We start from the raw sequence: 16,458 nt of genomic DNA on the forward strand, positions 1-16,458 counted from the left end.
CTTTTGTTTCTAAGAGGATGCTTAAACCAGTAGTCAGCCACCTCCATGCCAGAGTTTGCTCATGCATATAGGCTTGGGTGGTTGCATCCTCTGCAGAGACCCTTCCTGGTCTTGCAGCACCATAGTCCTGCTCTTAATACAGGAACTCACACAGATCCTGATAGCATTAACTCCACGATGGAGTGGACATCCCTGCTCCAGCCTGGGATGGCTGGGAGGGAGGTGAGGAGGGAGCTGGAAGCTGATGGAACTGGGGTGGGATGAAGAGTGAGACCAGATGGCATCTGGCAATGGTTAGGGGAGCACCAGGACCCCTGAGCCGGGTGTATAAACAGGAGAAGAGAGGCCAGCTCAGAGCTGGGAGGTCTGGCACTGCACAGGGGGCTGCAGGGTCACATCTGGAGCCCTGCACAGCCCCAAGCCCTGCTCCTGGCCATGGAAACCTACGGAGTTGATAAATGGGAGAATAGAGAACGGTGTAAAGCATCAGTGGCTGCTTGGGGGGGATCAGGGAGAGGGCAGGATGTGTGCCCAGTGATGCTGTGATGCATAGATGTCTGTGGTTATTGTTTCCTCATTGACCCCCCCTCTTCTTTGTTTGGCAGAAAGGGGCATTTTAAAATGTCACCATCAGCAGAGCTAATTTTCCCTGTAGTTCCCTCCTTTGTCATCTATACTGTTTGAAGAAGCCAAGAATCTGTGCATGTGTTTTTCTCCTCCTTTTCAGATCAAAGCCGTTTACTTCAGTTTTGGCACAGGATGGGAATTCATTGGCAGGGATTAAAAACAAACCTTAAACATCCTGGCCTCTCTGTCCGTCCTTTTTCCACACTTTTTGCCATTTAAGTGTTTCCAAGCTCTCCCTGCCCCCTCCTCCGTGGGAGCACCAGGCTTTACAAACACCCCTATTCCCTTCATCCTCAGCATTTTCCCTTCAAGGCCATGATTTTGCCAGTGCCTCTGTTTGCCAGAGCTTCAAGACTTTCAGTTTCTGTTTAGCATAAAAAGCTTTTGGCTTGAATCAAAGCGTGTTTCCAATTTAGAGCAAGCTGAAACAGAAAGGCTGGGATGACAGCAGGGACTCCCATCCCGGATTTCTCCAATGTGTGGATCTGACTTGGTCTTGCAGTGGGAAGACTTTGTTCCTGCCTCCTCTGGCTTTCAGTTTGATCCCAATGGAGGGGAGAAAGCAACCCCTTGTATGGCTGCATCCTGCATCTTGTCACCTTGGTAAATGCTGGTGATAGTGCCCTGCCAGTCCCACCAGTTTATGCAATGTTGGGGGAAATGGCTTCATCCAGGATCTCCTGGATTCATGGCTGTGGTGTTCCTATGGATGGGAAATGATGTAGAATGTGAGCTGGTTGGGGTGGGAGTGATGGGCAGCAGAGTTAGAGGAATAACTGGTTTGGTTTGGAGTGGAGCGGAAGATGATCTATTTGGAGGTTTCATCTGGGATGTTTAGTGCATATCCCAAAGGTGATGCAGCAGAAATTAGGAAGTGTTGGGAATAACTGGGGAGCAGCATCCTTTCTCATCCAGGGAAGATGGGCAGGATGGGGACACCTGAAATCAGGGTGCAAGGGAGGTGGGGGGTAAAGCACGTCCTTGTGATCGCTCTATAGGAGATGTAGAGACAGCACAAGTGCTGGTGGTTCCCGGCAGAGCTCGGAGATCTCTGATGGATTTGTTATGTTTAATTTTCAATATTGCTTTTAGGGAAAGGAATTACTGAACCTCCATGAATGGGTCCCTTCCCTCTTCTGTTTTGCCTCTTTTAGCCTGGTTTAGTGCGGTGTTTGGGGAAGTAAAACTGCTGAGCTGCGATAGGGCAGTTCATAGGGGCTGAGAGAGCAGGAAACGGGGAAGGGCTCCTCAGGGATGGCTCTAACACCAGTCCTGGCATTTGGTCCGTGGCCAGGAACCATCTCTGGGGCCCTAAAAGTGCCTGGGTTTACTGTTTAGGTGGATCAAGCTGGTTGTTTCTGTTCATGTTTTATCGAGTGTGGATGGAGGACACTGATGTGGATCTAAGCCCTCCCAGAAGGGTGTTTGGTGCCTGCAGGACCCACTCAGGAGAGGCTCTGGTGTGAAGCAGTCCGTGGTGGGAGGTTTGGGAGTTAACAGATGGCGAGAGGATGAAAGCAGAGTTGGGAATGCTCCATAGAGCCAGCGACCTCCTATTGAACAAGCGGCTTTGATGACCTGGCCCAGGTGCTTCCTTCCTGGAAACAACACAGCCCCTATTGTCTTCTGCAGGGCGAGCTGCAAAGCTGGAATTGCTCTTATGCTGAGAACAGGTTCGAGTGGCTCTGTCCTTTCTGCTTTTACCCTAATCCTCCATCTCTTCAGCCCTAGCAAAGATGTTTGTGTAGAAGACGTGTGCAGGAGCAGCGAGGGACATGAGCTGGATTTTAAATCGCTTTTATTTCGTGTATCAGAGGCAGAGGAACTCAGGAGCTTGCAGCAGCTGGAGTTTCTTCTTCATGACTTATGGAAAGCTGGGCTCCATACCCATGGCCTCCAGCCTGGCTGCAAGCTCTCAGTGAAAGAAAACCCATGATCTGCTGTAAAACACTAATGCAGAAATCAAACCTTCCCTCTAACAGTGTTTAGTAGTGAGGATGTCAGAGCTGGGACTGAAATAACACAGCTGATAGCTGAGCACATGATTCCCTTCACACGAGCCCTTTGGGCTCTGCTGGTATTCCCACCCTCTGCTTCAGACCTGCCTTTCCTCTACATCCCACCATGCTGTAATGTCTAACAACACACAGCACTCAATCAGTGGCCCCAAACACTGTGGTGGTGAGTTGAGTGTCAGATGGTAGCACTGGTATTTACTACAGACAGTTGCTCCAGTTGTGTTTTCCTCTTTTTCCTTTCTGGTAATGGTACTGGAGGCAGTGAGAGCTTTGCTGTAGACCCCACATGCTGAGGAAAGGGCTGCAATGGTGGGTGCCTGATCCCATCTCCCTGCAAGCCAGGGCACTGCTGGGCTCCCAAGCATCCCCCAGTCCCTGGGTGGCCGTAGCCATCCACAGAGACAACCAGCCCAGCCAAGGAACCAGCAAAACCACAGGTTTTTGCCCCATTGTTGCTTGGTGCCGGGGAGGGATGTGAAACGAGGTGCCTGTGGTACCTGCCAGCAACACCACGTGGGGGTAGAGCTGGTTTTAATTCTTTCCAGCCCTGTCGTGGGCCACCGGCTGAGATCGGTGAGGACCACCAGTGGGTTGGTTTATGCTGGGCAATAGCATCCCTTTATCCATTCCACAAAGGAATCCCTATAAGTGGCATCCTAGTGGCTGGCAGATCCCTGATCCCGCTAAAGGTGGCGTGAGGTATCCTGGTCTTGCCTGGTGAGATTTGGTGCATCAGACCCCTCGGTGGCAGCTCGGAGAGGAGACCGAGGCCGTGTATGAAACAAGGCAATGAAGCTGCTCCAGAAAATCAAAGCTCATTCCCCTTTATTCCCCGGCAGAGATCCTGTGTTCATTGATTGTTGACATGACATATGTGGCTTGGAGAAAGGCAGCAGCGGCTTCTGGCAGCAGAGGAAGGGGCCGGGGGGGCTCTGGAAGCCGAGATGCTGATTACCAGGGGCAGCAAATAGCTTGCAGCTGCCTTCGCTCAACACGCTCTTTGTGGCTCTTTGCAGCCACTCTTTGGATGCAGCTATTTTTAAGCAAAGGGGGTGGGTGATGCCTCCAGCATCCCCCCTTCCTGCTCCCACCCCTTTCCTGGCCAGCGCTTCCTGGCTTCCTCTTGGGAATGAGGGGAAAGCTGCACCCCCCACCCCCTCCCCTTGGGGTTTATTTTGGGGTCTGCCTTGGGAGCCGGCCTTGGCTTTCCCCCTGCACCAGTGTGTGTGCGGGGAGCTGGGAAAAGGCAGGGATAAATAAATAGACAATTAGGCAGACATCCAGCTATGGAGGGGGTGTGCTGCAGAAAGAGGCTCCGGCCGGATTTTGGAATGCCTGAGAAAGCGGCTTGGAGCCGTGGGCTTCCCACCATCGCTCTTATCCCGATGGAGAAGGGGTGGCTGTGGCTCCCAAGGAAGAGGAAACAGGAGAGTGGCAGCTCCCAGCTTTGCTTTCAGGGGGGTTTTCCCTCCATTAGCATCTCCTAAAGTCCAGAACAAGCCCTGTTTGTGTGATGAGAGCAAGGGGGGGTCTCAGCCAGCTCTTGGCAGGCTCATTCCATGCTCAAGAGCAAACTCCACTGGTGTTTTCAGGGCTGAAAGCTGAGGTGTGTGTTCAAGCAGCAACACGGTTTGGGGTTAATAAATGACTTATTTTCAGGCCTTGTTTCTCTGTTAGGGTAAGCATTAGTGAATATTATATTCCTGCTTTATCCCAGGCATGCATTATTCATCAGGTTTGGAGGCTGTAAAAGGGACATTGTCAGGTTAAAACTTGCGTGGAGGCAAGCCGAGGGCTTCAGGGAGGTTTTGTAAACGGCTTTTCTCAGCGCTGCTCAATGCAGGGTTTTCACTGGAGTCTTCCCCCTTTTGTCTGTGGGGTTTTTGAGGCATTTCTGCTGGAAAAAATGAGAATTCCCAGGCAGGTTTTGTTATTATGTGTTATCATGGGTTGCAAAATATATAAGGTGGAGAAAAAATGCCATCAAAACACTGCTTTTCCCCTCATGTTGACCAGGTAATGAATGTGCTTTTGGTAATTCCTATTTACTAAGACCTTTTTATTTCACCCTGTCCCTTCAAAGCTAAAGCAGAGACTTCCCTGCAGTCATTGAAGTCAGATTCTACGTTGGCAACAAGATAAAACAGCCAGTCTTGCTGGAAGTTAAACTTACCATAGGTAAATCACATGCGTAGCAACTCCACACTACCCTTCACCTCCTTCCCGCGGGATCCAGGAGTGGATCTGTCTGTATATTAACATGTTTCCTCTGCGACCTCTTCTGCTGTGGAGGGAGAGCAGGTCTCTGGGGCAGAGGTGCTGCTCTGGGAGCCATGGGAGAGCTTGGGAAGGTTCCCATCTTCCAGGAAGGGGTTTTTCCCTATGTTTTCCTGGCACGCACTCCAAGCCCATGCCCTATTGCATCCTTTGCCATGGAGCTACAGGGATGTGGATATGGATTCTCTCTCTTGCACACCTCATGTGTTGTAGCTAAAGGTTCCATAGCTGTGTCTCTCCATGATTTCATGGCCTGGGAATCTGCAGTGTGGCTGTGGGATGCTCTCCCACTGTGGTCCATGGTTGTCACTGCTCTCCTCCCAGTCCCATACAGTGACACTTGCAGTGCTGGGGGATCCCTGTGGAGGGGATGGGTGCACAGATTGGTTTTAGAAGTGTCCCAGCAGCACCCTGAGCTTGCAATGGGATTTCCACCCATTGTGATGCTGTGGGTGGGGAGAAAGGGTGGGTTTTTGGAGCACACCCATCCTCGCCCCTTTCCTCCTTGTTGCACCAGCCCTGTTGTAACTGCATCAGTAAAGTCACAGCAGATCACCAGGGCACTGGGGAGCTACTGGGATATAATTAGGGCTTTGGTTCACTTTTCTGGCTGCTTTCCCATTAGGGGAGGGACAGTGGGGATTATGGACGGAGCAGATGTGTGGAGGAAGGGGACGTTTGGCTTGCACGGGTGGTTAATGCCGTGCACAGGATGATGCTGTGCAGTCTGTTGTCCCAGGCATGGGGGATGAAGAAATCTCTTGGGGCTCATCCCCCTCGGAGGCAACAGACCCATATTTCTCCTCTCTCCTGGGGCCAAATGAGAGGTTGTGGGGAGTGCTCATGGTTGTGAATTTGCTCTTTTCCCTGTGCAAGTGCAGGAGCCAGATGTGAGCAGCAGGTTTAGGGAGAAAACACTGCTCCCCTGGGACACAGGCTCCGGAAGCCTGGTGTGTTATTCCCAGCCTTTATCCCTAACCATGGTGGGCACTCAGAGCACTTTTTCCCCTGAGTGTGCTCTTTGCCTTTGAACCCAGTGGTGCTTGCCTGGCCAGGATGGCTCTTTGGTGTCTGCATCAGTGCTTCCACTGCACCATGCAAAGCCCAGCCTGAGCTGTTGGCTGGGCAGTCTCCTTGCCACACAACAGCAATGTGTGCCTGTTGGAAGCTTTTCTGCTTGGAACTGCCTTTCCTGGGCCAAAAAGCCTCCCATTTTGTGCCATTCAGTGGGATGACCAATGGTCAAAGGTTGGAAAATGCTTTCCAGCCACCGCCTCGGCTTCTGGGAAGGTCTGTGAAGTCCAAGCTTGTATGGAAGCTGCTGGGAGCAGCACAGAGCAGAGCAGGTATGGGGTTTTCTATAGGGGTGAGGTGCAGGATGTGGGTGCTGCTTGGTTGGCCAACCCAACCTCTTCTTCTTGGGTTGGCCTTTGCACCTCTAGCTGCAGCCCCCCGAGCGCCCTGGGAGCCCGGCTGTGTGGTATTCCCAGCCCAGCAGGAAGCTCTGCAAAGCTCATAAGAGCAATTCTGGGAAGTAATGAGATTTCCAGACTCATTTGGCTGGATTCGAGAGCTTCCACTGAAGCATCTGCACTCATGGGAGTTGCCCGAGCTTCCTGCGGATCTGGTGCTGCCCTTCCCTAGGGTTTTCCTCACCTCCTTACCATTGAGTGCTGGTGCAAGGGGCTGCATTGATTGTCCTCGGGGGTGAAAGTGGAGGCTTGGGGAAACCCCACCACATGGGGTGTAGTGCACGGCTCCAGCAAGAGATGTGCAGTGTGGAATGTAACCAGTGTCTGCTTTGCTGCATCCGGACCAGAGCCTTCTGCTTTGCCATAGAAGGGAGAGAAGGCACGTGCTGGGTGACCTCTGTCTGAGTGGTGGGGTGGGAAGAGCATTGACCACCTATAAATTGCCTTTACCCACTGTCAAGCAAAATCCGCTGGGCCCAAAATAAGCCAAACTGGTGAGAAACCACATCTGTGGCCCTGCAGTGCAGCATCGGGTCAGCATGGAGTTGGCTTGAGTGGGTCTAACCCTATGTCTTTTGAGTGTTCAGCTGAGAGGCTTCTGCTGGTGTGGTCCATCATGAGGTGGTGCTTTCCTTTTAGTTTTGTGTTTTAGTGGAAGAAAAAGAAGAGAAAATGTCTAGTTTATATGGAATGGAAAGTTTTTTCTTGTACTGAAACCCCGGGAAATGTCTTCCCTTTTTATGTGCTCTTTTATTGTGGGAAGCACTTGCCAGTTTTCACTTTGCTCTGTGTGCAGTTCACTGCTTCCTGAGCTGGTGTAATGCAGGGCCTTAAATTATCCAGAGCTCAAGATGATGGCTGTCAGAGGTGGCTTTGCAGGGCTGTGGTGATGCTGATGGCTCTGTCTGTTGCTATGTGTCTGCTCTGATTGCTCTGGTTTGCTTGCAGGAGAGGTTGTGGGATGGCTGGAGACCAGGAGATCCGTCCCTCCTTCCCCTCTAGGCTGGAGGGGAGATGGAGTCACTTAGGGAGGTACAGGGCTTTGGTTGCTTTAATTTGCTGCTTTCCTTTGATGGCTTTTACCTTGGCCATGCCCATCCTTGCTGGTTCAGAGAAGACAGAAGCAGCAGCTCATTCACAGCCCTTTCTCTCCTCTCTGATTTCTAGTCTGCATCTTCCGAAGTCTCTAAACAGTCTGATTTGATGCCTCATCCCTGGCAGTGTTCAAGGCCAGGTTGGACACAGGGGCTTGGAGCAACCTGCTCTAGTGGAAGGTGTCCCTGCCCATGGCAGGGGGTTGGAACTGGATGAGCTTTAAGCAGCCTCAGCACTGGTGTGACTGGTTTGCAGAGCCAGCCTGGGCTGTTGGGCAGAGCCTGCCCCAGTTTGGCCTCTTCTCTCCAGCACAACCAATGCCCAGGTAGATGCTCAGTCCATGTCTAGGTGCAGTTGGACAGGGTTTGGGTGACTGGCCAACATGGGTGGAGATCATCCAGCCTCAATCCAAGCTTCCCACCTCCTGAGCTGTCTCCAAAGCTGGCGTCACCGTGTCTATGACCATCTCTGCGTGCGGGTGACCTGACGAGCCCTGCTATGGGGACGTGGTGTCTGATGTTGTTTTGGTGGAGCCCTTTTGCTGCTGGGGAGGGACATGCGAGCCGGCGTGCACGGAGGTGATGGTGTGTGCCTGGCAGCCCTAGGTGCAGGGGACCACTTGAGGCTTGTCTCCTACATCGAGGGGGTGGAGAACAAAGCTGACAAGGCCAATTTGGAACAGTGCAATTTAAAACTCAACTATCAAGATGCAAATGAAGCCCTCCTTTCCTTCCCACCCCCAAATGACTGCATTTCCCTCTCCAGGCAATTCACCCTGCACCGAGCTCTGGTCCATCACCGCCTGTACAGTCCCTAGGCTCATGGTCTCACCAGGCTTCTGCCATCAGGCTGATTACCATGACAACTCGCTGGAATGCTGCTTATTTGCTTCCCCTTTGGCTTGGTCGCTGTTGTAGCTGTTGTGCCTGCGCGTCGGGAAGCAGGGAAGATGCCACGCTGGCAGCTGCGAGCAGATGGGGTCGGATCCGTTATCATGTATTCCTCCCACCCCATTCTAGGAGGGGAGGAGGACATTTTGCATTTGAAACGCATTTAAATCCCAGAGAGCAAGAGGGAAGAATAACTCTTGGGTTTGAAGGGCTGTGAGATGGTGCCTTCAGCGTGGCAGGGCTGGCAAGTGCCCATGCACTTTGTTTGGTCCCCAAAGAACCAGGATATAGGTTCAGCAGCTGCTCCAAGCTCTTTGTGCAGTGCTGGGCTTTGCTTTGGTCCCCCAAGAGCCAGGATATGGGTTCAGCAGCTTCTCCAAGCTTTCTGTGCAATGCTGGTCTTTGCTTTGGTCCCCAAAAAGCCAGGATATGGGTTCAGCAACTTCTCCAAGCTCTTTGTGTGATGCTGGGCTTTGCTTTGGTCCCCAAAGAACCAGTATATGGGTTCAGCAGCTGCTCCAAGCATTTTGTGCAATGCTGGGCTTTGCTTTGGTCCCTAAAAAGCCAGGATGGCAGCTCAGAGCAGCCCCTTGACTTGATCCCAGTGGGACCTTGCCCTTGTTCCCATCACAGTGCCGATGTTCTCTGCATCTTCTGTCCCTCTTCCCCTCTAGTTGGACATGGAGTGTCTATGTGCATGGATGCAAGTTTCCCTGAAGGGCTCCTTGAATTTGGGGATGCTGTGGAGGACCCAGAGGGTTGGACCCCAGCGCTGAGGGATGCTGCCACCCACTTGGTCACCCTCCCTGCCTGGCATGGGTGACTGTCATGACAGGATAGGGCTGTCCCCATCGCACAGGGACCCCTCGGATGCCGTTCAGCAGGAAAGAGGTTAACAGGAAGGAGGCAGGCTAAGCGCTGGCTGCCAGCTCCTGACCCCGCTTTGGGCTGGGAGCAGCTGGGAGCTGCAACACTGGTGCGAAAATCCCCATATAAGGCCAAGAGGAGCCGGCTTCAGCCTCTCCAGCACAGCTCCAGCCGGGATCATGCCGCTCCAGCACCGGCTCCCCGGATGGGTGCCCATGGGGATGGATGCGGATGGGACGCACGACCCCAAACTTGCTGTGTGGGCACCCCTGGGGTGGGTGCTGCTGTGCTTCATCGAGGTGGCACTGGGTGGGAGAGGAGCTCCAGGGTGCTTGTGGCCAGCCCACGGCCTCACTCAGTGTTTAGACTCGCTGTCTATGGACATAAACACCAACTCTGCTTAGAAGCGGCCCCTGGCTGAACTCTCCTGCCCAGCCCCTGCAATTCACCCCCTCACCAAACTGTTCCCTGGAGAGAAAATTCCTTCCCCCGGCAAAAGTGGAGCTGATGTTGGTTTATCTCCTGGTAGAGGCTCGGAGGGCTCTACAGGGCTGGGCATGCAGGGACAGGCAGGCATGGGGCTAAAGCATCTTCCAAGCCCACCTCCCCGAGCTGGCTCCTTGCGGTACCTCCATTCAGTTCCCTTACCCACAGTAATCCTGGTTTTTTATTGCCTGGTGTGGGATATATGGAAATGAGGGACTCATACAGATAAACCCGTTTGACTTAGAACATCAGCCCCTGTGCCTTGGAGCTCATCGCCCACAGAGCATCCAGTGCTGTGCATCCTCTTGCCACAGCATCCCCGTCTCCCCAGTCATGTCCTGATTGGGATTTCTTCCTTTGGGCTTACAAGAGCTCCCCATTCTTTCTTTCCTTCCTTTCCACTCTATAAGGTGGGGGCTGCTGCAGTTGCTGGGCTCTGCATCTTAAGAGCATCTTGTCTGGAGGCTGCTGGGGTTGTGGTTGTGGAGAGCATGGCATGGCTTAAGCAAGCCAGAGGTTTCTCAGTGGCTTCACTGAGCAGTAGCTGTTGATAGGGAAAGGCTGTGGGTGGGAAAGATGTGCTCAGGTGGCCAAGAAAAGATACCTACCTCCTGCTTGGATGGCACAGGGAGAGCAGAGAGCTGTGTGGGGATAGAGGAGCACAACCTTCTGCTCCCCCTTTGATGGGTGGCTGCTCCAGTCCATCCTTTTTCAGAGCTTGTTTTCAAGAGCCTTTGTCTAATCTAATAAATCCAGGATGCTCAGCCTGTTAGATGATCTATAAGTGTAATAAAATCTGCCCGCCGCAGAGCTCTTCTCGTGTTGTGGCCATATCAATAACCTCATTTCTAGTGGCAGGAAGCCTGAAAGGCTCATTAGAGCCCTGCTGCTGTGCCAGCCTGGCTTGCCCAGCGCCTGGGCAGCTCAGGGCACACCATGACCATCAGCTCAGCACCCCAGCAGCAGGATGAGGCAGCCCCAGTGCTGGTGCATCCCTATCTGGGATTTAGGGATGCCGTACATAGCTGATAAGGGAGCTCTCTGTGACTTTTCAAGGAGTTGGTGCTTTCTTGCTGGTGGGAAGGGTGGATGTGGCTCCAGTGTGGGCTCCCTGTGCCGTGCTGGTGCTGGGAGCTGCCTGTCCAAGCTGTGTTGCTACCCTTGCCTTAATGCACCCATGGCGATGGGGCAGTGGAGTTTTGCTCCCTCCCACACTACAGCAACGCTCCTGCTTGCATCCCACCTTGAGCATCACAGTCAGTGAGCCTGGACACTGGGGATGGATGAAGCTTTTAGCATCCAGCCCTAACTATTCTGCGGTTCTATGTTCAGCAGTTGCCTTTGCAGAGCAGTGAGGAGTGCTGCGAATGAGCAACACGCTCTCGGCAGCCACCTTCATGAATATTTTAGCTCGGAGAATTAACATTTGTCAAGAAGCATTTATGGATGTGTCTTCCCCAGGCACTGCAGGCTCTGAAGCAGTGCTGGGAGCCAGGGCAGAGCCGGTCCAAGCCCTTCCCGTGCAGCATCGCAATAGAACAGGACAGCAGAGCCATGGTCTCCCCCCAGAACAGCCCCTGGTGCCAAGGCAACCATCCCGCCATGCGAGATAGACAAATGGTTGTGGGGTTTTTCTTTCCCTTCCCCTCCTGGTTCTTGGCAGAAAGTAAAATGTGCCTTTTGTTTGGTTGCCTCCTCCCCCTGCCCCGTCGCCTTTCTTTAAAGGTTGTGTTCCAGATTTCATCAACCCACGTTGTGTAATAGCCCTGGAGAATGGCGTGGGCATTGGCCGTGTCCCACCGAGGCTGTGGCAGGAGCTTGACCCTGGGGTTACCTGCTCAGAAAACATCTTGTGTACAGTTGCTGGGCAAAACTCTGTTGTATTTTTGGATCGAGCTCCTCCAGTGTCTTAGAAACGATGGGGAAGGTACTTGGGGAAAATCTGGAAGTCTTTGAGTCTAAATAATCCTCTATTTCTATCTCAGCTCTTCAAAACTATATGGAAATGAGGGACTCTTGTGGATAAACCCTGTTGACTTACAGCATCAACCCCTGCGCTTGGGAGTTCATCGCCCACAGAGCATCCAGCACTGTGCATCCTCCTGCCACATTTGTGTCTCCCCCATTAACATCGCACTTGGGATGTCTTCTTTTGGGCTTATAATAGGTCCCCATATTTTCCTTCCTTTCCGCTGTAGAAGGTGGGGGCTGCTGCAGTTGCTGGGCTCTGCTTCCTAAGAGCATCTCATCTGGAGGCTGCTGGGGTTGTGGATGAGGAGAGCATGGCGTGACTCACTTCCTGGGTGCCTGGTGAAGGGAGAGGAGGAGGAGGAAGAGAGCGTACTATAGGCTTTGTGTAATATGAAGAGGGACACTGTGAGCACGTGTGTGTGTAAATATGGATCTGTCATACCAGCGGGAAACAACAACCCGACTGTTTCTTGGCTCTGGTTCCCCTGCTGATACTGGCAGCATGGAGAGCTGTAGCTGCTCAGATGGTGCAAGTGCTGCCTTCCCCATGTGGCAGGGACTATGCTGGGCTGGAGGCACCAAGGGGAGATGCTGCTTGTGATGGTGCCCACAATGGTGTCCTGTGCTGGTGCACCCTGCTGGGCTTCCAGGCACCGGATCCAGTCGTGGGGTGGGGTAGCTGTGTGCTCCATCCCATTGACTGCAGCAATGGAAATAGCAGAGGAAGGGCCAGTGCCTGGGAATGGGGCTGTTGCAAGGTGAGGATCGGCAGAAGCCGGAGCTGAGCCTGAGCATCCGCTCCTGCCTCACCCTGACACGAAACCTCCCCATGGCCCTGGGGTCTGACGCTGAGTTCAAGCTTTTATCAAAGCATCTGCTCTTCAAAAGGCTGGTTGAAGTCCCAGCCTTGTTGTTGTTTTGGTGTCTCTGGTGTATAACACCTCCCTGCTTTTGCATTTATTTATTCCCTTCCAGTTGCTGAGGCCATGCAGTCCTCACCTGACCTGGGACCAGCCCGGGGACCAGCTCTGCTCTTCCTTCCTCAGGGAACCCCAGCCCTGAGAAACCCCCCAGCACAGAAACGGGTGCTCATAGGTGGGGAAGGGGTCCGTGTGTCTTTGTCCCGTGCTTCAGGGCCTCTCCCATCTCCCCTGCTCCCACACCACCACCCTGCAGCTTCAGCACGCAAAGGCTGTCCCTGTTCTCCGGGTTCCTTGGGGAGAGCAGCTGTGTGCCATGGCCATCTCCTCCATTGGGATCCTGGGTGATTTTGGGATGCTCCCAGGGTTCAGTGCTGCCCCATCCTTTTCCTCAGTGGAGGTTGTGTGCACATTTCCACCTGATGCCATTTGCATTTTGCTCTGCTTTGAAGTTCCTGCGCTGCCTACAAGGAAGGAAGTAAATGGTGTAAAGGAATTTACATCTGGAGCGAGCCAGGCTCCTGGTCTGTCAGGTTTCATCTGCTTCCGAGAGCCATGGGGATGCCAGGGGGGTAGTGGGTTCGTCCCTGGTGCTGGACCTGTCCCTGGCCACAGGCACAAGTTGGGCTAGAACCAGATTTGCTCGCAGCCCCTCTTCCTGGCATCATGGCTTGGAGGTGCGATAGTGGATGGGGATGGGTTGGGCTGTGCAAGATGCCAACGTTCACCCTCGCAAGGAGAGGTGTGTGGCAAAACCACTTCATGGGCTGGTCCGGTGGTGGTGGGGCCCCAAACCGGCTCCTCCGCTCCGGGCACGCTTGGGTTGGGTGTGAGCTCCGGGGAAGCCGCCCTGAACGCTGCCATGGGGTGAAAGAGGGAGGAGAGCAGGGAGGCTTCTCCTCCTTCCCTGTACCAGCTCCCTGCAGGGCCTCCCTGGGAATTGAGGGGTGCAAGAGGGACCAAGCGGCTCAGGGTTCCCTCTTGGAGACACCCTCATCCCCTTTTTCCCCTGTCCTGGTTGCATTCCCTAGTGATTTGGATCAGGAAGGAGGTTGGACCCAGACCTTACATTCCTGGAGGCTTTGGCTGTGCTGAATGAGACAAAAACGTTTCTAAGGCTCCACTTGGAGCAGGAGAAAGTTTTTCCAATGGGTTTTTATAGCTCCTGGTTTTATTTTTGTTGTCTAAGACAAAAAATCCTTTTAGGAGGCGACTCCCCACAGCGGTGCCTGCGCCGTGCTGGGGGCTGGGCTGGGCTTTGCTCTCCTTCCTTTTCCTTCCATCCCGTAGGGTCTGTGGATGCTGATTTCCATAAAGGAAAAGAGGAGGTTTTGGTGTCCCTGATGTATAATTGGTCCTGTTCTTTGCCCATGCTGGGCACTGATGCTGCAGCACCCATGATAGCTCCGTGCCGCCCCTGGGCTGGCATAGGATGCTCCTGGGGCAGGGAAAGCCCTTTTCCTGGGGAATGGGGCATTTCCCATGGCCTGCAGATGGGTAAACTGGGGACCTCAGGGGGCTGGTCTGAATTTCATAGGGTTGTAGGCTGGGGTCATCATGTTCTCCCCAGTCTTCCCTTCTTTGTATGGTGCAGGCTGCTTTTGGAAGAGGTTTGCTGGCAGGGGAGCTGTGGATTCCATGGTAGAAACCTTAACAGCATCTGTAAATCCATTCCCACCTTGGCCTGGCCATCTGGAGGGCACAGTGAGACTTTGGTGGGGTCGTGATGGCTGTGAGCTGCTTTGGGTGCTCCTTTGGTGCCATTGGCAGCTCAGAGGGGTCTCTCTGCCTGGTCATTTATGCCTCAAGTACAGGTTCACACCAGGATGCAGTGGGGAGCTCATTGTCACCGAGCCCATTGACACCGAGCACCGTGCACCTGGAGTGGTGGCCACGCTGTAATCGGATGAGCCAGCACCACTCCAGATGGACCTGTCACCTCTTGTCAGTGCTGACACCCCTCTGGGTCCCTTCACATCCCCTCAGGCCAGGGGGGCCACAGCCAGTCCCACTGTGCTGTGTCTGCTTGGAGCAAGTGGGTTGGGAGGTGACAGTGTATTTGCAAAGCCCATCAGACAAACAAGGTCCCTTTTATGCTGTGGTCCCTCCCTGGTGAACTCCATGTTTTTAATGGGAAATTCTGGCATGTGTGTCTGTCTGTCTGTGATGCTGCCCTGCACTGAGGGCAGTGTGGCCTTGCTGCTTTGCCACCCCCTGTCCTCAGGTGCCACCCCACCACCCCAGATGGTTTGTAGCTGCAAACCCAAAGCCAACCACTTGGTGCCTTATCTTGCATCTTGCCGGTAGCAGTGGACTGGAGCGGGCTGGCAGTTGTGCCTGCTGGCCTGTGTCCCCATATGTGTGGCACAGGGCTTTGCTGTATGCCAGCACTGCACACGAATGGGTTTGGATACTCACTCTTGGTGTGTAGGATCCTGGTGTCCACCAGGAGAGGTTTTAGGGCTCAACTCTGCACTCATCTGCTCTTCCGTCCTTAACCATTGCTCCTTTCTCCTTCCCTTTGCAGCCAACAACCCTCCCGCAGGGCACCATCAACATGAACCAGTGCACAGATGTGGTGGACGGGGAGAGCCGGACAGGGCAGAAGTTCTCCTTGTGCATCCTGACGCCGGAGAAGGAGCACTTCATCCGGGCTGAGAACAAGGAGATCATCAGCGGGTGAGTGCAGTCCAGGACCAAGCCACCACAAGGCTTTTCCCTTAGCCAGGAGGAAGAGGAGGGTGGGTAGGACCTTGCTCAAGACTGGGTGCTGTCCCAGTGTATATACCCAGTAAGTCCTTCCTCCATGCCTAGTGCATGTGCTCAGCCATGCCAGGCTGGAGCCTGAGGCTTCCCAACGTGCTGGACACCTTTCAGAGCCAATGCTCAAGGAAACTCAGCCTCTCCTGGGAGCCTTGGCCAGGCCCCAGAGCTGAGATGCTCCTGAGTCACTCATTACTTATGAAGGCCACCGTTTCCAGGTCAGTTTTCTTGTCTGCCATTGGGCAATATCTTGCTTCCTGCTGCAGAACAACATTCCTAGGGGCATTTACCACTGGGAGCAAGCTGAGATACACTGGAGCATCTGTGGGGTGCTCAGAGGATACATCTGATGCCGAGGTGCTCCTGGGCTGGCCTTGGCAGCTTGAGCCTCAGCAGAAAGCAGCTATTTGCTGGCTTGGCTGCAGGGTGAACAACAGGATGGGGTTGGAGGCTGTGGACAGGCTGGCAGAGGAGATGGATGCAGCCCATTCCTCTGGTCCCAGTGGAGCATCTGACCTCTGAGGATGATTAGAACATCATCGCTCATAGGAGCGCCTGCCCCTGGGGGGCAGTTGCTCAGCAACGCTGCTGGTTAGACCACTAAAATGAGCAGATCGTGGTAGATTTCCCAACTCCAGGTGTTGGATGGTGACCTAGAAACATCCTTATCCATCACTCACATGCTGGCTTGGGTTGAAGGGTGCAGAGCTGCGGGGAGAGCCAAGCTGCAGGCATGCAGTGGTGGACTGCAAGGGTGCTGCTGCTCTCCTGTGAGCATTTCCCGTGTGGAGCTCAGTGCTCCCTCCCAAAATTTGTTGACATTTGAAACTAGAGAAGAAAGTTGAAGGGACGGAGTGCTCGCTTTTTCCCACTCTTAGAATCATAGAATGGTTTGGGTTGGAAAGGACCTTAAGATCATCTAGTTCCAACCCCCTGCCACGGGCAGGGACACCTTCCACTAGAGCAGGTTGCTCCAAGCCCCGTCCAACCTGGCCAGGGATGGGCCATACCTCTTCCTGAGGTCGTGTCTCCTACTTGCCCAAGCCCTGGCAGCAGCAAAGTCAGTGCTTTC

The 16,458-nt window shown here is 53.6% G+C and overlaps 1 protein-coding gene across 6 annotated transcripts in view; it reads left to right on the forward strand.

The window, feature by feature from the left end:
- MPRIP (myosin phosphatase Rho interacting protein) overlaps positions 1-16,458 on the forward strand; it is an 80,648-nt gene that overhangs the window by 16,624 nt on the left and 47,566 nt on the right. For all 6 annotated transcript variants that reach the window (XM_030482330.1, XM_030482327.1, XM_030482329.1 and 3 more), the window contains exon 4: positions 15,151-15,302. In XM_030482330.1, the coding sequence (XP_030338190.1) occupies positions 15,151-15,302 (152 nt within the window). The remainder of the gene's footprint in view (positions 1-15,150; positions 15,303-16,458) is intronic.

This window comes from Strigops habroptila, chromosome 4 (genome assembly GCF_004027225.2).
Source record: "Strigops habroptila isolate Jane chromosome 4, bStrHab1.2.pri, whole genome shotgun sequence".
NCBI classification, from domain to species: domain Eukaryota; kingdom Metazoa; phylum Chordata; class Aves; order Psittaciformes; family Psittacidae; genus Strigops; species Strigops habroptila.